The 23335-nt window shown below is 35.6% G+C and overlaps 1 protein-coding gene across 1 annotated transcript in view; it reads right to left on the bottom strand.

Moving 5' to 3' along the window:
- LOC144446372 (putative G-protein coupled receptor No9) overlaps positions 1-18384 on the bottom strand; it is a 51923-nt gene extending 33539 nt beyond the window's left edge. The window contains exons 1-2 of the mRNA XM_078136118.1: positions 16848-18384; positions 500-679 (exon numbers count right to left, since the gene is read on the bottom strand). Of these exons, the coding sequence (XP_077992244.1) occupies positions 500-679; positions 16848-18384 (1717 nt within the window). The remainder of the gene's footprint in view (positions 1-499; positions 680-16847) is intronic.
- Between the last annotated feature and the right edge of the window lie 4951 nt (positions 18385-23335).

Here is a 23335-nt window from a genome sequence, read left to right as displayed (position 1 = left end):
AGTGGGAGGGAGGAGACAGAAAGAGAAAGAAAGAATGCGTAAATAGGTGGCTTGATACAGTTAAAGACATGCTTTGTTTCCGTTTTTAAAAACCTGAAATAGATTAAAAGGAAACACTAATCTGATTTATTCAAATGAATACATCTTTATCATCCTGTAGTCCTCTGATAGCTGAAAATCGAAGCATTGTTTCATTTAGCAAAATGTCAAATCCAACTAGATGTCTACTGTAACAATGCTATCTTCAGAGTTTGTCATACAAAAACACTATGAATAGTAATACATCAATTGAACATATCGGACAGATAAACCCTAAAGCACCACATTTGTAAGTAAATACGCACACAAACAACACAGAGTAATAAGTTTACTTCATTTGTTTTGTCTTTCTATTCATTAACGTGATATGAATACAATTTACGAATATATGATTAACTGAATTTACACGTTCAATTTGGTACAGTTTGTACAAGTTGTACGAACTCTTTCATTTACTTACCGTTCAATGTTATCCCAATCACTGTCACCAACACCATAACCATATGTTCTTCTTCCTCCATTGTCTTCACATCATCATCGTAATCGTCGTTGTCATCGTCATCATTATCATTACCGTCATGATTATCGTCATCATCATCAACAACAACATCATCATCGTCAACACCAGCACCATCAACAACTACAACAATCACCACCACCACCACCTCCACCACCACCACCACCACCACAACAACAACAACAACAACAACAATAATAATAATAATAATAATAATAATAATAATAATAATAATTTAATATTATATAATAATAAGAAGAATAAGAAGAATTATAATAATTGAGTGTATTTGAATATTAACCACCCTACCTGGGGTAGTTTTGTATGCTGAGTTCCAAAAAGGGGGTCATTTTATGAACATCTGTTGCCATGGTAACCAAAATCACCATAATATGTTAATCATTTTTCCAAAATTTGACATAAAACATTGAAAAAAAAGATAATATAGTGAAAAAATGTCCTTGTATTAGACATGTATGAGTTAGTGCCCCCTGGTGTAACATAAACTGTATCAAATTGGATAGCTGTTTCCATGGAAATATAAGGTAGACGTGAAAATTATGTTTTCATTACATACACATACATCTCACAAATAACATTATAAATCTGATAAATATATTTTTATTTGCACATTGACCCCACTACCAAGGGTAGTTTGTCATGCTTAGTTCAAAAAAGTGGTCATTTAATGAACATCAGTTGCCATGGTAACCAAAATAACCATATTATGTGATTTTTTGAAAAATTAGACATAAAACACTTTAAAAAATTCAAATTTAGGAAAAAACATCATTGCTGTTGGCATGCACTAGTTGATGATATCTGGTGTAACAAAGTTTCATGATTTTTGAATTATCTCCAACTCAGCTGACAACATGATGAGCGTATGCGTACGTACATACTTCCGGGTCCCAGTGACACTGCATTTATGTGTGGTACACAGTGTGCCGTACACACATGATATACACAAGCAAGATAGGCAATGAAAGCAACCAACTCATTAGTCTTGCTGCTAGACGTTCGGGCTTTCTTTCGATGCTATAAATATAAGCGAACGAAGTTCGTATGTGAGGGCCTGCCTTCTTCATCCTCGATAGCGTTGTTCGGCTGTGTGTCGTATTTTATCGGAAGAACATCCGAGGGCTAGCTGATAGACTACCAACTCATTAGTTTATTGTTTACATGACTTTGCCGAACAACTAGGAATAATCAGTAATTTACAAGTTGCTAAAATTAACACGAAGTTGACTTAAAAACAGAAAGGGGCATTGCAAATATTTTGTAATGCATGCGTAGTCCGGATTGTTTGTCTTGCTGTCAAGCAGACTACCGAGAATTGATTGCTTTTATTTTGATACAATAACATGTACCACTGACGCAGTCTAGTCAATGTAAAAAGACGCAACAATGATGTTGCCATTGTTGTGTCTACCTGGAAAAATACATACATCGCGGCGAAAACACGTTCATATGGACATAGCACAGTGTGGTGAATACGTCACGCTCCCACGTCAAAAATCAAAACAAAATAAACAAACAAACAAACAAACAAACAAACAAACAAACAAACAAACAAACAAACAAACAAACAAACAAACAAACAAACAAACAAACAAACAAAACAAACAAAACAAAAATTTGCACTGTAAGACATGCTTAACCATAGTTCTTGTCAGCATGTTCAAATTTTATTTTATTTTACGAGACAAAAATAGTCGTAGACGATATACGGCACCATGACACACTGTGTAAGCATGGGTAGTTTTTTGAAAGATGACAAAACTGCTGCTGTGTGGGTGGTAATGAACCGAATCAATAGAAAATGAAATAATTAAAAAAAAGTGAATACATAGTTATCAACAGAGATAGTACATCCGACAACATTTCCGATGACTTTGCTATTTGTGAGGCTAGCTAGCCACTTCGCTGTAACACTGTGAGTATTAATCATAGTATATTGTACTGCGACGACACATGATACGTCTAGATCAAAGGGGGACCTAGCGTTCATTCGATACTGACGTGGCCATTGAAAACCATACTGCCGTATTTTTCTTAAAAGAAACAAATCAAAGAGATGCAGCGACTTTGAAAACCATACATTTTGGAGTACATACATGTACACATAAAAAAGGACATTTCCGAGATAACCCATCCAAGATCAGTGAACTCGCCCACGTTATTTATACATTGCCTCATGTGTTGTCTTCTCGTGAAGCCCTTTCTCATCCGATTTCTGTAAGTTCGCGAGTACGAAAATATCAGATCACTTTCGATTAGAATTCAATAATTGGGAATTAGAATGTTCCATTTGGTTCATTTCAGTGACATGTTATATTTAGAAAGTAGTGTGCTGTAGGTAGAAGACACGAGACAGGGTGTGTTTACATGTAAACATGGCTCTGAATTGATATGCTACGACAAGGTTCAACCAGGGACGTATAAACTTCATCCTTCTATTTTTTATCGTCATTATAAACCCTTTAACTTTTTTATTTTCCTGACATGCAATTTTGAAATTACTTTTATTATATTTTAGGGAGGCCCTTTTTATTTTTCTGTTTCTCATCTCCCGACAGACCCTAATTTGCAGCTCCGACATCAGAAAAAAAACTGTTTTTATTTCCAACCGACTCCTGAGTTCAACACAGCAAGATTGTAAGGTTCGAACGAACATCAAATGTTCCCCATGGCGTCTTATACCAGTGTTCTGCCGAGGCCACGACCTTGCGACGTTGCCCCCCCCCCCCACCACCACCCTAAAATTGCAAATGACGCAATAACTTTCCCACCTTGCGTCGCTTTCGCACATTCATTTTACCGCAGACATCAAAATTGTCTAAGTCCAGGGCCAGGCCCTGACGTCAATCCCACAAGAAGTATACTGACTCCGTAAAGGAAAGGGGTTTTTTTGTTGACATTATATAAGATACAGTGATAACGCACAGTTCTATTGTTAACATAAACAATGGGGTGACCCTACAATGAATGACAGCATTTTCATTACGTAAACAGTGGAATGACACCCATTTATACATTCAGTTAGTTGAAGGACACCCTCTGCACTGTAAAAACCAGTGGAATGACAGCCACCACTCTATAAAATAAGCGGAATGACAGCATTGTCATTGCTTTGGAACTGGAATGACAGCGTTTCCAGTATGTAAACAGTGGAATGACACCACTTTCTACATTCAGCTAGTTGAATGACACCCTCTACACTGTAGATCCAGTGGAATGACAGCCGTCACACTATGAAATAAGTGGAATGACAGCATTTCCAATGCTTTGGAACTGGAATGACAGCATTTACAATGGGTAAACAGTGGAATGACACCCTTTTCTGCATTCAGTTACCTGAATGACACCCTCTGCACTGCAAAACCAGTGGAATGACAGCCGTCACTCTACAAAATAAGTGGAATGACAGCATTTCCAATGCTTTGGAACTGGAATGACAGCATTTACAATGGGTAAACAGTGGAATGACACCCTTTTCTGCATTCAGTTACCTGAATGACACCCTCTGCACTGCAAAACCAGTGGAATGACAGCCGCCACTCTATAAAATAAGCGGAATAACAGCATTTCCAATGCTTTGGAACTGGAATGACAGCGTTTCCAGTATGTAAACAGTGGAATGACACCCCTTTCTACATTCAGTTAGTTGAATGACACCCTCTACACTGTAGATCCAAATGACAGCCGCCACTCTATCAAATAAGTGAAATAACAGCATTTCCAATGCTTTGGAACTGGAATGACAGCATATACAATGGGTAAACAGTGGAATGACACCCTTTTCTGCATTCAGTTAGTTGAATGACACCCTCTGCACTGTAAACCCAGTGGAATGACAGCCGTCACTCTATAGCATAGGTTGAATGACAGCATTTACAATGATTTGAAACTGGAATGACAGCATTTCCAGTATGTAAACAGTGGAATGACATCCTTTTCTATATTCAGTTAGTTGAATGACACCCTCTGCATTGTAAATCCAGTAGAATGACAGCCGCCACTCTATAAGTTAAGTGGAATGACAGCATTTTCAAGGCTTCGGAACTGGAATGACAGTGGAATGAACTGTTATTGTGAATGGAATTTTTTTATGTAGTTAGGTAATTTAGTCTATGTGTAATGGAATATCTCAGACCACAGTATCTCTATAGTGGTCTGAGGTAATATATATGAATATTTCATACACAATATTAATTGACCCAACTCCCTGTCAAATGACCCCACTTTTTGCAACCAAGGGGCCTTTGTCCCCACTTGTTGGAAACCTTGGCAGAACACCGTCGTTTACCCCCCCCCCCCCCTTTGTTACATCGGAGCAGCATGTGTCTTTCATGGCTGAAGTCGTTGAGGTTTGATGAGGGACAGGGCTCAAAATTAATGCCGTCGCGCGTACATTTTGCTGCAATGTAATAATAGCTCAGAATATTTCTATCATTTTCAAAATTATGCTTAAAATTGGTAAAAGTCATACTGCATTCCTCAAAAAAAAACAATTTCTTGACCAGTTTTTAGCTTTAAATCGGTTGTATCATCGAGGACAAATTAAACAAGCTTCAATTGTGTCATAAACACAGGTTTAAGCCATGGATGTTACAAAAATTGTACAAAATGACTCAAAAGGAGCAGTGATTGATGATTTAAATAGTTTAAGCATTGGAATGTTTGAATTTAAATTTGTCGGTGTCGATACTATGTAACAACGTACTGCAAGGTCAACCAAGACTTGCATGGCATGTTACCGATGTTTACATTATTACTTTTAATTACTTTTAAACAGTAAATCCCAAAGGAGTTCTGAGTTCTAGAAATGGTTACATGTTATTTGGTGGATTATTTTGACAAGTTCACAAAGAAGAAAAATGTTTCATATAAGTAATGATATATATAAATGAACATTCCTCTAGCACACTGATGACAATCACGCAAGTGTTTCAAAAAGTTATATTGTATATGGTGTCAAGAAGAGAAAAGAAGTTATAGAGAAACTGACAGGACAGAAAGGACAGAGAATAGAACTGAAAAAATACAGATTTTTTTTCCTTACCCCCTTTTTTTATTTCGCCCGCCCGCCCGCCCCGCCTGATTATTCCACTGGAGATGAGAAACAAAAAAAGGTCACCCTTAGACTCTCACAAATTAAATGCTGAATTAAGTATGTACAGATAAAGTTGTGAAAGGGCGCCCTCAAAACGTCAGCCAGCATAGCAAATAGCAAATATGAGCAGGCATAGCAAATATATGCTCAAACGGATACATTTTATTGACAATAGGACCAAAAGGCACCATTCCTCTAAATTGTCTCTCACATAATGCTTCATTATCATATAATATTTAAACCCCTTCACCTGTAATAATAATAATGATAATTATAATAATAATAATAATAATAATAATAATAATAATAATAATAATAATAATAATAATAATATCATCATCATCATCACCACCATAAGGGGATGAATTCTTTATCTGTCAATATGATATATTATACAGTAGACTATATGCACTCTCATGTGATTTCAAAGTTGAACATGGCATGCCCGGTGTTCTGTTTAACATTTACTGGAATTGTCAAAAGGTTGGAATAGTTGATGTCGACAGGCGACACGCTTATATTTATTTCCTTCCATGTTAGTAACTTATAGAGATTTGTCAGCATGTTCAAATTTTATTTTATTTTATTTTACGAGACAAAAATAGTCGTAGACGATATACGGCACCATGACACACTGTGTAAGCATGGGTAGTTTTTTGAAAGATGACAAAACTGCTGCTGTGTGGGTGGTAATGAACCGAATCAATAGAAAATGAAATAATTAAAAAAAAGTGAATACATAGTTATCAACAGAGATAGTACATCCGACAACATTTCCGATGACTTTGCTATTTGTGAGGCTAGCTAGCCACTTCGCTGTAACACTGTGAGTATTAATCATAGTATATTGTACTGCGACGACACATGATGACGTCAGGTATTAGTAAAATGAATCAGGAAAGCAAATAATAATACATGTAATGTAACCGTAAAGACGTTCGTTGACGGAGGAAATAACTCAAATAACGAATTCAGACATTTGGCTTTCTTCCCAGATATTTACAAGCTCAACTCATTTGTGAAGAATCAAGAAGGTCACAACCTTGTATATCTCTAATGTTGCTTTTAGTTAACAAACATTTGACGAATAAAGGTGATGACATACCATTACTAAGTAGATATCCTCACTAAATTTACAGACGTAATGTTGTAAAATACCACGAAGGTTTACTTACGTTTGTTTATCTATTTTGCTGGTCCGATTTTGTAAACTTACATATAATGCCAATACTTATTTAGCAATGTTTTATTTCTTTGATCACTTATCCGGTTTGCTTTTCCCTCTTGCTATTTTCACAAAGTGTCGAGGAAAGTATACAAAGAACATAATAAATTTCCGTAGATATTACACTATGCGATCATGCACTTTCATGTAGAGCGTCCTCATTTGCATTTCATTTTCATACAGGTATGCAATAATGTTTTCGATACTGCCCTGCAGTGCCAATACCACTAGTATGCGCACACCGGTGCAAGTAATCTCTAATAAATATGTAACGATATATATTTTGCCCCTGTCAAGTTGAGTTAATACCAACCATATAGTTTATTTATCTGTTATCATTAAAACCCTTTCAAACTTTTCACGAAAAGGTAATTAACAAAAAGTGTTTAAGTGTCCTCTTTCTTTTAAATCATGAAATATTGAACAATTTTAACAACATACCGTTTATTATTCGTTTTAGTGTTCACTGAGATGATCAAACAATCATATGTATCGAAGGAAAATGCCCTGTCGTGATTTGTCGTGCTGCTTTTGCTTGATCACACTTTTTCTGACATTATCAGAAAGAATAAATCACACTTCTTCAATTTAAGTGTTTTTTCCTTTGTTTTTTCCCTTTTGATCATAATGGCGCACAAACCCTATTTTTGAGTTTGACACACCACAACGAGGATATGGGCAGGATATGTCTCTATAATGTTTCTTTTAGAAATGGTCCACACCCATAATTTATAATAATGTACTGAGTAAAATTTGGGTAGCGAAGACAATATTCTCGTACTCCGTGACTTTAAATTCAATAAATAAATGCGTATGGTTTTAATTTGTATGCCTCTAAATGGCCCTCTACATGTCCTTAGGCAACTTTTTTTTAAAGGCAATGTTTTCGATCACAAGGCGAAGACATGAAGATGTACATGGAAATAGAAGTCAATTGTTACCATTTAACCTTTTTGCATGCAATATGTTTAGGGTCGGTCGGGTTATCGATCGTGAACAGACTATTATTTAATTTGGTCTTATTTTCAAAAAAGTGCTCACCATGGAAGTCAAACATCCCCTCCCAGACCCTCCCCACTAGCGACCATAGGGATGCTGTTCCCGCCCAAATCAAAACTGAAATTGACTGGGGGGCTGCTGGCTAAGTATCTCCAAGTACAGGTTACAACCCGATGTGAGCTATCTCCTTGTAAATATCACATCTATTTGTAAATAAATAACAATATATATGAACGCTGAAGTCGATTGCCACTGTTATTTTCATGTAGTGTGCCATACAATTGCATATCTCCAGAATACAGGAAGTGGGATGGGGATATCGCATAAATTCACAAATAAAAATTAGTGTAGCATTCGGGCAGCTACGAAATTTAATTTTGAAGTGTAAGACGATTTTCATGAAAATAGCATACTCAAGCATACACAATACTATCAATCCAACAATATACACCAATAACAACCGCCAATCAAACTTGTCAGAGGAACTGGTTGCTTTGTTGAATGGAAAAGTAATTTCATTGAGATTTGCCCTGCCCCTGTATTAGATGTGCTACATCCAAGTGCAAGTGGAACTTTAGCTGGCAGCCCATACAGAAGGGCATTGCAATAGCCACGTTTCGATTATTTAAGTGCATGAACAAGTTTCTGACAAACTTCCTTTGTAAGATACTGGAGCTTGCGACCTATATACACACGCGCGCACGCACGCACGCACAGACAGACAGACAGACAGACAGACAGACAGACAGACAGACAGACAAGTTTCTGACAAACCTCCTTTGTAAGATACTGGAGTTTGCGACCTATATACACGCACGCACGCACGCACGCACGCGAACAGACAGACAGACAGACAGACAGACAGACAGACAGACAGACAGACAGACAGACAGACAGACAGACAGACAGACACTGACTGCCCACAAGGTGTGCCAGAAAGACAGGTTGATAGATACACAAAATCTAAATACAGACAGACACACTGGTAAACAAGGATGCACATGCAAATATTAAAAATTGATTATACAAACCTCATTTTGCCATCAAGGCATACCTTTCCTCTTCAAGCTTCAACATTTTGTTGTAGGGAAACTCGGTTACACATCTAAACTAACTCTCAGCATACTGGAGAAAGGTGACGTATAAATAAAAAATGTCCATTTGTTGAAATACAAGTTAAACGTAGATTTGTGACCAAAGAAGATTCTCTTAGTACATATAATCAAAAGAAACATGATGCTTGTTTTGATAGTGCATATAATTATTAGACTTTATTTTAAACTCGATAGACTGTTAAGCCAAAGGCTCTTCTCACACAGTGTTGTGTTTGCTGTTTATAGTATATAAGATTATTGAATTGTACATTCTTTTAATAGTATAATTTTAAACGATCCGTTTCGTTCGTTTTGTTACAGTAGCGATGTCGCTATGTGAGCAACAAGAATCGATTGAACACGATTTTTTCAACAAAAATGCACATATTAATCTCTTAGAAGGAAATATGCGGTTACGACACTCATATACTGAAACACTGAAAATGGGACACTGAAAAATATGGAAATGATTGATAATTCTATTACAAAATAAACAGAACTTTAATGTTCATTTGCTATATTAATAGCTTGTGTCTTTGGCCAAGCTATGTAGAGAAAGTGGTATATATATATATATATATATATATATATATATATATATATATATATATATATATATATATATATATATATATATATATATATATATATATATATATATATATATATATATATATATATATATATATAGTTATTACGCTCTGCCACCGCGGTATAGAACACTGTCTTAGCAGATTGATACTTACCGAGTTATATATATATATATATATATATATATATATATATATATATATATATATATATATATATATATATATATATATATATATATATATATATATATATATATATAACTCGGTGAGTATCAATCTGCTAAGACAGTGCTCTATACCGCAGTGGCAGAGCGTAATAGTTTTGGTAGTATTGGAACTCTTTCTTGGTTGTAACTCGGAGTTTCACGCATGGTGCGATCATCAGACAACTCTGATGATCGCACCATGCGTGAAACTCCGAGTTACAACCAAGAAAGAGTTCCAATACTACCAAAACTATATATATATATATCATGCATAGTTTCTAACTAGATTTATCCCTTTGTACCGATTTCTTAGCATATAACAATAACAAAGAAAATAAACTTGGGATTGAAAGATGTTGTGAAGTAGCGTCTGTAGTGGAGATTGCAGGCTCACCTGCCCGTGATCTAGGGAAGCTGTCTGTCAGAAAATTGATCTCATCGACACGGGAAGCGGAGTCACAATAAATGATATCTCAATCGCATTGTATGGCATACAAGATTGCATTGTACACAGCCATAATGAGATAACTATTCTTTTTTTTCTCTTTCATAAGAAATAAAATATTGCTGTGGTACTAAATTTAGAACCTAATCAGTAATAACTTAAAATTAATACAGAATACATACGGATGATAAATTTGATGAAGGTAGATAGGTAGGTAGGTAGGTAAGTAAGTGGGTGGGTGGGTGGGTAGGTAGGTAGGGAGGTCCAAGGCTTAACGTAAAGTAAGTACTCTATAAATACATGGCATATCTATATATTGAATGGTTTCAAGCTTGTATAATTATGAGGTCGTCAAATAATGTCCTTGGTGGTGGTGGCGGCGGCGATGGTGTTGCTTTTGTTGTCACTCAGGCTGTATTGAGTGTGACTGTCACATTCTCGGTCGTACATGACAGTATACATAGTCGACATAGCCGATGAGTTCTTTTGAACACTTTCAAGGATGCTCAATAACAAAATGAACAAGTTTTTATTTTGAAGACAAACATCCTCGAAATGTATAGTCAGAAATCAGCTATGTATGTTAAACTTCGAGAGTAATACAACTGCACTTTTCTTGGTAATGTTGACATCAAACCTCGTAATAGAAAACAATACAAGACTGTTCATATTAAATGAAGTAAGTGCTGATCTCCATACCGATCTCACATAGTGGTATACAATATTACCCAAGCCTCCAATCATAAATGAGGTTTACAATGCAGTTTTAGCACTCCGAAAATGTTAGTTTATTTTTATCTAAGAGCACTATTAGTTCGGAAACCATTTACTGATTGAATATTAATGACGTCACTTCAAGCCATGCATGCAACCGTGAAACCTAGAATAGTAGTATAACATGTTGGAGAACATGACGAATGAAGGGTTAAAGGTTAAATCAGTTGGTAATTCCGTTTTCTTGTAACATGGCAAGGATCGTCCACTTTTACAATATTGATATCAATATCCGCTTCCTACACCACTCTACCTACTGAAACACGTTTAATTGGTAGTACTATTTACTAATAATTTAAAAATTCAAAATATACGTAAGTCGACAATAAAGTTGGAACATTTCGCCATTTAATTGAATACGTGTTCTTTTCAAATGACAGTCGAGAATCGTGTCAGTAACTTGTAATGATTAAGTTTAACATTTCACCTAATAATATAGCCATGGCAACCACATAGCTATAGATTGCATAGATTGTCTTCATTTCAATTTACACCTTTTTCATGTTACACAACCGTTAGAATTATTTCTGAATTTCTAAGTTATTTCAATACTTATACGTCATTGTGTAGACATGTATAGTATGTGCCAATTCCTATTTAGAAAGTTCTGCTAGCTGTCAAATATACTAATAATAAGCTAAAGATGTCGATCTTTAATCTGTTTAAGAAAGGAAGTAATTTTATTTTTTCTCGCACGTTTTACTTATGACTTTATCGAATATATTGGATTTTTACACGAAAAAGTCTAAGTTTGTACCATTATGGACGGATTTGTAATTACGCTGATGGAATCCAACACAGTTGGTCTGTTATTTATATGCCGGTGATACAATCGACATTAGGTAGGAATGAATAAAATATAAGTGAAAAGAAGAACAAATCAATGTTTTCGTGACGTAAGAAACGATTCTTAAGTAGCTTGCGATTCGGCGTGATTCAAAAGTAAAATTCGACCCAATACATTTGTAGAACACATGTGAATGACACACGGGCGGTTGCAAATCAATTTATATAAACCTCCTTTGTGTGTTCAGAGGGATTTTTCTGACACTTAAGCAATAACACAAGATGACAGCCGTCTTATAATGGCGAGTCTTTTTACATGCAGGGGTTTTGAAAATCAGTCGACAACAGCCTCAATTGTTATAAGCACTCAGGGGACGCTAGTAAGTAGCCTTTGAATACCACTACTGATTGTATCCAACGATTGCTGTTACACGTGTTTTGTAAGCAGCATGATTTTTTTAAATAAAGTAATCTTTGTTCGCCATCTTACATACAGTTAATTCATTCTATACCTAGGTTTATTAAATGATATCCTGTCGTGCCCCTTGTGGTTTCTTTATTTCAATAAGTCGTTTCTCAATACGTCGTCCTTCAAAAAGCAATCGGGTGGCATTGCTCGAAGTGAAATAGGGGTATTCTGGCTGTGTAGGAATAGCTGTTTTTAACCCAGAAATAAAAGGACTAGGCCTATATACGAAAGTAAATGACCTCCGGTATTTTAATTAGAGTAAAATTAGAGATCCTGTAATATCACACTATCAAAACGACTCGGGGGAATTTAATTCAAGAATGGGTCGGCCAGCTTTAGTTGTATGAATACAGTGTTTCATCTGAAATTACTCATAACATAGATTAATACGTTTGGAGGCCTTCAAATGAAAACGGGGAACAGCCTCATAAAATGTCATGGTTTTAAGACCATTTGCAAATATTTATATATAAAACTGTTAAGTGGTCTAATAGATGGCATGTATTTGAGTGTTGTATTTACTAGAGAAGCTTTCAAGCTTAGCTAGTAACTTTTTGCGTTAACTACTATTACAGTGGAGAAGTTCAAACAAGTACCTCTCGGAGACAAACGCTACTAAATCGTAACAAGTGACTAAAGATGCTTAAATAAAACATTTGTTCAGAAATTTACACTATACTCTCCGCCCACGCCCTCCTCCGCCCTCTTTATATGAATTCCATGCAAATAAGTCAAATTCAATACGATGGTCTGAACTTCGGATGGGTAACAGCTTCCACATCAATCGCAAATGTGACACATCGTCACAACAGAATGCACTTCATCCAGACATGCATATTTAATGGACAAATGGACGTTAAAATCTAAGTAATTCATATTTGTTTATTTCTTTGCTTCCGTCACTGTACAAAACACACATCTGGTATATATTCCTGATCGACAACGGTGTTGATTTAATAAGTGCTGTATTATTTCTGATAAAGTAATTTTCAGTTACGATGCCTGACATAAATATTTACACAACAAACTAAAGCTATAAGAAACGTTATAAATATGTGAATATTCGTTACCTTTCGAGACTATGAATTGTTTCTCTGGCTTCATGATATATGATATATGGTATGGTAGTCTGAGAGAAACATGAACAATTAAAGGGTCTGTCCATGTCCAATCAGGCACCACAAAGGACCATTGCGTTCCATTGAAGTCATTTTTAATCTGCTTAGCTACTTTGCCGTCGCTGAATAGAGTAGAATAAATCTAACAGTTATCACTTTCCAATGATGTCACAAAAGATCACAGTATTGCACAGATGTCTCTCACATGAAATGAATCTGTTACTACAGAGAATCAGTATATTGCCACAAAATGACCAACAGAAAAGACGACCGTGGCACGTTTTATATGTTTTCACTTTACATTTGTATTAGGTCAGTGGTATCAATGCTATAGGACAATTTTTGGTGACAGTATCCCAATTGTTACTTTGTCCGCTACAATTTGTGAAACATTAAATATTAAGTGGCACAAGCTGTCTTATTATGAGTTTTTTATTTGAGTGAAATTACTTGCACAAAACCTCGATTAAACTACTCTTGTATAATGTTAATGTCGATGCATATTTTCAATGTCATTACAAATGTCTTCTGGAATTGTTAGAACAGTTGATTGCTTATTAGGGATTTCTTCAACATTTTGTTATATGTTTTAATTACGTCATTGTATCGTTTTTAAGTTAATACAAGGTCTGAGTTCAGTTGATCGCAGGTGATGATTAAGCATGCTTCAGTAGAATAGTACAAGTACCTTTTAAATATACAGCAAGAATTGCGCTCAAAATTAATCGTAGAAACTCAGCTTGTGCTCTTTTAATGATGACAAATATTTTGTTCAAAAACGCATATTTGTTTAGTATTTTCTTGATTACATCTTAAATGGTCTTCCACGATATATCCGACAAGCTTTCGGAATTTTTTGATACCATCATGCATCAGTACATGTTATAGTGAAGCCAAAACGAATCACCACCCATAACAATGATCATATAGGCATTGGCGCGGAAAACAAACAATCCCTCGTATACATAATGAATACGAAATTACAATCAGAAATGATCCATTTATAGTCGTTTTAAATTCCTTTTACGAATATCACGAAATCGTAGTGACGACGCAAATCTTTATACAAACCCTTACAACCTTAGGTTACTACGCACTTGTTTCGAGCGTCCTTTGGGGGGAAAGTGAAATGACTCTGAGGATTTTTTCGTTCCAATAATTCTGTAAGTGGCAATAATGTAATATAAACCATACATTCTTGGTACAACTGATCAAGTGTGGTCTTCTTCACTATTTATATATGTGATTACTTTTTTAATTAGTAACGTCAAATACTGAAGTATATGTATTTGCATAGTCAAGTGTGACGAAAGCAGACTATTTGTCCCAATACTCTTATTACATTACTGACACCAAATGGGCTAGACCGACAAATTAATGCGACTGTCATACGATACATGCCGACAAAAGAATATACTAACGAAATGTATCCTCCGGAGTTCAAATGTAGACAGCTAGATATTGTAGAGTAACCGTTGTGTTCGCACGGCCTGATTAGTTTTGACTAACGTGTTGGCAAAGAATAGTAACATTCCATTCAGAATTTTTATTGCATGCACAATTCAGGACATTAAAATGAATAACATTCTTTTCGATATTGGAAGTTTTATTCATGTTGGTGAATTGCATTTTCTCTTTCAAGAACATCTTGCATTTAACGCGCCCATTCCACAAACATGATTGAATGCCCAAAGCAAATGAGTATATTTGTTTTTTAAAACGTACCTATATGTATATTAATAAGTATTTGCTAATGAGGAATCACGTGATAAAGAGCAAAAAATAGGTTCATACAGCTGTAGTCATAAAGAGTCATGATTATTTAATTGATGCAAATGTTTTCAGAAGAATATTTCACATTTTGAAAAATAAGTTATTTTCAAAACGGGTATGCATATCTTTTGCGTTACAACAACTGTCGCCTCAGAATAGTCAGATTTGAAAGTAGTGCTCGTGAACTTGAAAACAGTTGATTTGCAAAGTTTAATCATAGATAGTAGAAAGTTTCTCTCCATTTCGATGGTTTACGGTTTTAGCATACACACAGATGTAATTGACTATTAGATAATGAAGTTATTCTATATAGTCGATCGCTATCGTTCCATTATATTGGCCTACTTGTGTCCGGACTAGTACTGATAATCATACCGTAAAGAAATCGATAATCATAACTGATACAAAGAGTTTTTATTACACCAAAATACAATGGTTAAAACCAAATGAATATAGGTGTCCTCAACATTAAAATAATTACTATTTGATAATTGTGTCTACACGAAAATGTGAGAAGGTTAGTGACATGATCAAAACTTCATCATTACTTACAGTCAACTATCCAGGTTCAAGTGGACTTCAGCAAAGGTATGGAACATCGATAAGATATTGATATTGACTTTGAAACGACTTATATGTCTACCAATACGTTAGGTCAATATGAGGTAATAATAAGCAGTGTAAGCTTACATGTTCATCTTAAGGGATTGAGTCACTTTTGGTGCAGTGATGATAGTGGTCATTGAAAACCTACCTTTGAATACTTTGGTTAATCATTTATGTTCAGGAAAAAAACACACATTTACCTTTCCGATTGTCAAATTTGGCATAGCTAAATATGTTTTGGGAATATCAAACTTTTGAGTACCTTGAAAATGATTTAAAGCAAAGGTATGTTTTGACTTTTACGATTAATTAGAATCGTATAAAAACAAATAATTAGTATATTTGGCAGGATATTTACGAAATACTAAATGTAGTACACATATAGAATTGTCACTGTACAAACATTCGAGGTGTTTAGATGAATAAATAACCATTGTATTCTGTCCTGGACTACAGTGGAATTGTTGGAACGTATGTATATGTACATTATTATTTTCGATTTAATAAATCAACAACCTACATGTGCATGTAATATCTATCATTCTCTCAAATTAACAATTGTCACCCGACATCATAAGACGGTGTGTCCTTTTAACTTGTTTGTAAATCTGTCGACATACCTGTCCAGTATAAAATGCATATTTTTAAATAATCCTTGTAATGTTATATCTGAATGACTTACCAAGTTAATCTGTACTTTACATGATTTATAAATATGGTAACGAGGAAAGCTATTTCACGTTTCGTTTCAAATGTCGAAAGTCTATTGTTCAATATCCTTCAACTGTGATTAGGCTGTGGTGCTGATTCCGACAATTTCAGTTACCACCGTTTTGAATAAAATAATGATGATAAAGGGTATATTTATCACCTAAAGTTACAGTTGCAATATGAAATGCTCATACTCACTGGTCGTCTGTGCTGTGTCTGAGTTCTGTTCATTAGCGCCCTCTCCTCGGCCAATGAGTAGCATGTTTTACAATAAGCACTCATTTGTTGGCGGTAAGTAATCTCAGATGACGCTCACTGATGAAGTAATGAATCCTGAAACACGAATTGCGTCGTCAAATCGATATTCGCGAGTTACAGCTTCTACTGCCATGAGATGGAAGTCGCTGAAAAGACAAAGATGTTTCTGCTGACGAAAAACTAATACTCTCTCTCACCGTCCAACGTCTTGCCATATTCACTGTTGCAGGTATATTTTTTCGTCGAGAACAACAATACCAAATAATTTCTTTAAAAGCTCCCCGAAAATCTTTACTAAACATGGCGTATATAGCGGGATTCACCGCAGAGTTACAATAACCTAGCCAAAAAAATATTTTGAATACAATTCCAGGTGTACAGTTAGGGCAAAATGCTCCGAGGAGGTACACAGTAAAGAAAGGCATCCAACAGCAAATAAAAGCTCCCACTATTATGGCCAAGGTTTTTGCGGCCCTCGTCTCCTTATGCAACCTTTTCAAGTGCTCAGCGAGTCGTGTACTTGATTTTCGTCGAGTTCTCTCCAACGTCGACCCGTTGGAGACACCATGGGGATTTTTTCGAAAAAGGCAATTCAGTCGTTCCTTTGGTTTCCTCCTGTTTTTACAATAGTGGGTTGGGCGACATGAATAACCATTATTGAAAGAGCTAGTCATATGATATGGTTTGGTTCGAGTCGAATTGCCTCGATGGATACGCAGAACCATCGACGAACGTAACGCCTCGTCTTGACTGGCTGCATTACTCCCTTTGGTTAGTTTGTATCCTCGTTTATTGCTCATATGCGCTTCACACGCTTCCCTGTAAATTCGCCAGTATAGAAATAGCATAATACACGAAGGAATAAAGAAGGATCCTAATGCTGAGTAAACAATGTAACTTGGTTCCGATGTGAGTGTGCATTGCAACGCAGACGAATTACTCACATATAAACCACCACATGTTTCATTTATTACATCAACAACGTTATCGCCTGAGGCCATGGGATAAAATTCATCCTGGCTCAAGGTTTGTAACCATGTCTCAGTGAGATTCTCCTGTGTATTATAACTGCCCTCACTTTGGTTTCGAAGTCCATGAATTAGCAGCCACATATCCATTTCGCTGGAATCGTTAAAAGTAAAATTGAAGTCTGAGTGACCGCCTGTCAACATTTCTCCCGAATTTGCGTTAGTATGTCGTTCGTTCCATCCGACCAATGGCGGAAAGCTAATCACAAAGGCTACAATCCATACCGCGGCTATAAGTGTCTTTGCCTTGCATGGTGACATGATGCTGTTGTAAGTCATCGGTCTTGTGATTGCGATATATCTGTCTAGGCTGATGGCACAGAGATTCAAAATCGAAGCAGTACAAATTAACACATCAACAGCGAGCCACACCACACACCATGTATTTCCAAAAACCCAGTAAGACAACACCTCAAGAGTTGCTGAAAACGGCAAAACAGATAATCCTAACAGAAGATCTGCCATGGCCAACGACACGATAAAATGGTTCGTTACTGTTCGTAATTTCCTCGAAATAGCAACGGCTAGAATTACTAATATATTTCCCAATATGACGATTATATTGATGCTTCCTAACGCAACTGTTTTGATCGCGAACGTCACATCATATGCGTCAAAAATGTCCATATTTGTTTGGTATGTGGTATTAATTGTACCTGGACATGATATGTTGATGTCAACGGAATCCACCATGGTATGTCGGATAAAGCTGCTAGCTCGATTAGAAAAATAAAGCTTCGATGATAACAAACAAAGCCACTGTGTATACCTACAGCTGACTACGGCTTGCCAATACGCCAGAGAATAATCACGTTCTGTCTCCCTTACACTTTATGCCATGCGTCTACTCTCATCACAAACCATAACGAATATGTTTAACTCGTGGGCGTTAGCTGCCGATATAACACACAGTTTGTGAGTAGATGCGACGGAGTTTGCACTGCTGGGCTGACTAACGGGACCTGTTCACAGCAGATTCCACTGTTGACTACAGTTACAGAATTTGATGTTAATGTACACACGCTAAAATTACAATCCTTCCATACTGATAGCAAATAATCACCTGCAGCTAGTCACAAGAAATCGTCCGTCGGCTGTCAGTAAACGTTTAAGAAGCGGGTTTTACAAATCGTCCTCATCTTCCTGCCACTATAACACAAAGTCGAAATGAAGATACCTCCTGCCGATCCCAACAATGTACTCAGCGGAGAAGTCAGACTCGTGACTGCGATGAAGGCGACTGAAAAATAGAATGTATTGGATTTATCACAAAAAATGAAAAACACTCGCGTTCCAAACCCTCAAAACCATACAATGCGTTGAAGTGGTCGATAGATCGAAGGATATTGTTGTGAGACCCCCTAGGCAAATAGTAAATCTACCAGAACACTTTCAATGTGATGACGGTGATAACTTGTGATAACGATCTGCGCATGTCGACTATTATGTAAATAAAGTTGAATACAGCATACCTATAATAATGCTCAAACCATCGAACAATCGTTACAGCAGGAAACTAGATTAAGATACACTCTTAAAACCTATCATGGTTATATTAAGTCATAAAATTGCGAGACTTTAACAGGAATGAGAGCGTTTTCCCTGCAAATAATTCCCTTTCACAGTTCAATGTAGATGCCTACCTATACAATATCAGAAATACTTCTCCGATCAGAGAACTACGTCAGCGACTCTGTGTACGAATGGAATCAGTTGAATACTGTTTTCATTACGATGTATCTGTTTCTGTCAGTTTGTCTGTTAGAATCACCCTTGCCCGGTTGACAAATGATGAACGGGGTAACTGAAGTTTTTAGTAGCATTGAGGTATGTTTCTACATGAAACAGCATATGTGTTCCCAAAACGATGGGCTTTGTATATATTTTTTTGAAGCGCTCAGGGCAAGATCCATTCGGACTGTCGAAAATTTCAAGTTGGATCTTAAAGCCCAAAATTAGCTAACATTTAATCAAGCTAAAATAGTATTTTAGAGGGTCGAACAATTGTGTTTTATTTATACTAATTTACAGCTCACGTTACTGGGAATGAAACACGTGTCATGGTATTTTGACATTGCAATGAGTATTGGATGCTTCTCTCTGCTATTTTGACGATGATTTTCACATGAGTAGAATACACTACATCTGTGTGAACATGACATTTATATAAATTACATCAAATAAACCTTAATTGATAAACCGACATTGAAAACTTTATATTTGAAACCATAAAATGAAATGTCTATATGTCTAAATTTTATTTACATTGACATAACTGCTTAACATTTGGTGCTGTACCATTCTGAGTTAGTTATCCGTTCTGCTATCGCTTGTTTGCAAACGAATAGCATATTTGCTGAGATAACATTCGTCATAAATGTAGGCTGCTGATTCAAATAGATAGAGTAGAGATAAATACCAATAGTGCTTAGGATCGACTTTAAAAGTAAGTCGTGTGGTCGCTACTGTACGAAATGAACGCATGCGCGATATAATTGGAGAGTTTAGCTTTCACTTTCCAGTGTCAAGATTTACTTATGCAAATCGCAATTTATACATATGAGAGACACGTAGGAAAGATTTTAACCTTATACACACAGGCCTCCTTGCTTAATTCCTAATTCTTAATACAATATGAATATTACGTTCATACCCCCATAGATGTATTTCCGTTTATACCTAGCAAAACAATCTACTTTTGATTCCTTTTCATTTGAATTATTGAATTGCTTTTCCGTCAGAATACCAGAATAACCATATCATGGACTATACGAATATGTAACCGGTGATTCAAGAGTAATATCATGAAAGTGTGTCACGAGGATGTGACATTTATATTCATAAGCATGTCCTTGGGGCAGAACATGCCAGTTAAGATACTGAATTGAATGACATTTGAAATGTGTTTTAGAAATTGTACATGTGACTAATATTTGAAATTTAAATACTTTTTCAGTGAATACTAATCTTATTGAAAAGTGGTATACTGAAATGATTCTGGAACGTACATCTGAGATTATCTGGCCTACATTAAGTATACTATAAGATGTTCACACAGGTCAGATGCAAATTTGAATGTTGTAAGAACTAGGTTTTGATTGTGGAAATTTAGGTGAAAAGCCACTGCCCAGTAACGGTCAATTACTTCCAGTGATTGATCGATAAACACAAAACGATCGATTTGGAAACGTTTTACATGGTAACCCTCGCATCAAGCCAAATGACCATGAAAATAAGTCTAAATAAGTTAAATTTATACCATAATATATTAAGCCCATTTTTCTTATATATATATATATATATTGCGCTCCATTGCACTCTGCCACTGCGGTATAGAGCACTGTCTTAGCAGATTGATACTCATCGAGTTATATATATATATACATACATATATATACGTCAGTTACTACTTGTAATTTTAAACGGGTAATTAAATGTTCATATTAAACATCTTGACCTTCTCAGGATCATACAATGCAAACACTGAAGTTTGAAGGGTGACCTTTGAGCTACTTTCTACGATCTAGGTATTCTAACAATATATATTTTCTTATTTTACTTGTCTCACAAGAAATTATTTCCTCTATTCTCTCTTATTAGAATTATGAATTAATTTAGTATTTTGGCGAAATAAGCAACTGGTATGCATTGCTACTTTTTATCAATTGAATCAAGGTAACGCTAGTGAAAGTGAAAGAAAATATATAGTTCCGATCAACATAGTTTTTCTAAGCCGACCTTAAATTTCGATTGAAATATCGTGAGATGTCAGAATCTAAAAAGAAATTTTTTAGAAACAATGGTAATGCCATGCCCTTCAAAAATTAAAAATTAAAACGTTTTACTAATACAATATTTGGGTTTCAATAGGTATGTGAACATCACCACAGCATGCTTTCAATTTGACACAAGCACTTTCCGTGTGCCACAGTATAACGATTCCAACATTTAGCCGTTGATGATAAATAGGGTTGTTATCGTAAAATGTTGGAACGCATATATATAAGTTAATTTTATTCTTCCAGTTTATTGATATTTTGTGATATAGGATGATTGAAAAATCAAGTACACATATTATTGATAATCCTGGAGGAGTAGTGTAACCTACTAGTATCACTAACTGTACATGTTTTCATGTGGTGTAAAATCATTGCAATCCAGTGTGACTTGATATAATGTCTATATATTCATATAAAAGCTCTTTGTACCACATCTAGCAACACTAAAACGTAGCTTCCAATGGCGTCATCGCATTAACATGTGAAAGCATTTGAAATCTAACACTGTACTATGCGTTTACATTGTGAATGTATTTCTATAATGTCATCCGGCACCAAAGGTGAACATTAAATGTGAGAGTTTCTTTCCGTTATACAGATCGTTAACTTTTATCAAACGTGCACATCGTCTCAAATCGCATGTTGAAAAGAGTAATACGTGTTAATGATCTGGTCACGGATAACACTCAAAAGCAGCGGATATCTTTATGTTATTATCACATAGTTCGAACCTGTAACCAGATAGAATTGCAGGGGGCAAAGTCATTTCACGTGTAAATCCATTGATAAGCTTGTGATCGCTATAAAATGTACATTTGGTGAGTTTTCGCACAAGTAGAAAGAAAAACGAAATAAACGTTGGGAGATCATCAAATAATATGTTATGTTCTCAGATCACATTTTATTTGTGCTTCTGTTTTCCAAGCAGTAAAATTAACGTGACATATAAGAATATGGCATTCGTATACTATACGTAGTTTATATAGGCAAAAGCAACAGATACCATATATCGATTTTAATAGGGCACAACAAAAAGAGATCTTTTCGCTTATAGACGAACATCAACCCATGTTTATAAGCTTGTGGGTTCGTTGATTAATAGACATTTAAGAGCTGAGACCGACAAAGGAATCCAGCTAAAGAGGAAATGAAAATTGTTAGCTGAAAGATTCTTTTATTATAATAACATAAATGTCCTTTATTAGAACACTTTCACTTCTCCTTCTCTACCTTGAATTCGGCAACCAAAGACACCACACTGACTTCAGAAATGTCATTAATTTAATTTTACCAAACTCTTAGAGTCAAAGATTCCACTTTTTGAATTAATCAGCGTTTAAAAAAATCCCCATTAAATGGTACGAAAGTAATAAATTTAACAGAATTTCATTTCAGATACTGTACTGCAGAAGAAGAAACTAAAACTATTTTTATTTCGACTGATAATTTAAAAATGTTCAGATGTTTTTTAAATGTATTCAAACCACCCTTATATATATACCATAAAGCTCTGTGTTAAATCTTCTGGTGGGTGACTATCATCTTCAACAAGAATAAGTACAATGCGCATTTGAAAGATAGTGTCAAATTGTGATCACATAACTGCAGTGCTTTGGAGTGGGGTTCCGTAACTTTTGTTTTCATAGTGCACACAACCAGATAACAAACAGCAATGTTTATATTCCGTGTGATGTAAATACAAGAGATGTGATGAAGTCCGCAACAGCTGTATCCTATTGAAAAAGCATCCATAGCTGTATTTTAAACAAACATGGGCATACTTTAGCTGTATTTACACA

Source organism: Glandiceps talaboti, chromosome 15, assembly GCF_964340395.1.
Source record: "Glandiceps talaboti chromosome 15, keGlaTala1.1, whole genome shotgun sequence".
NCBI lineage: Eukaryota > Metazoa > Hemichordata > Enteropneusta > Spengelidae > Glandiceps > Glandiceps talaboti.
This window is presented reverse-complemented; position numbering and strand designations above follow the sequence as displayed.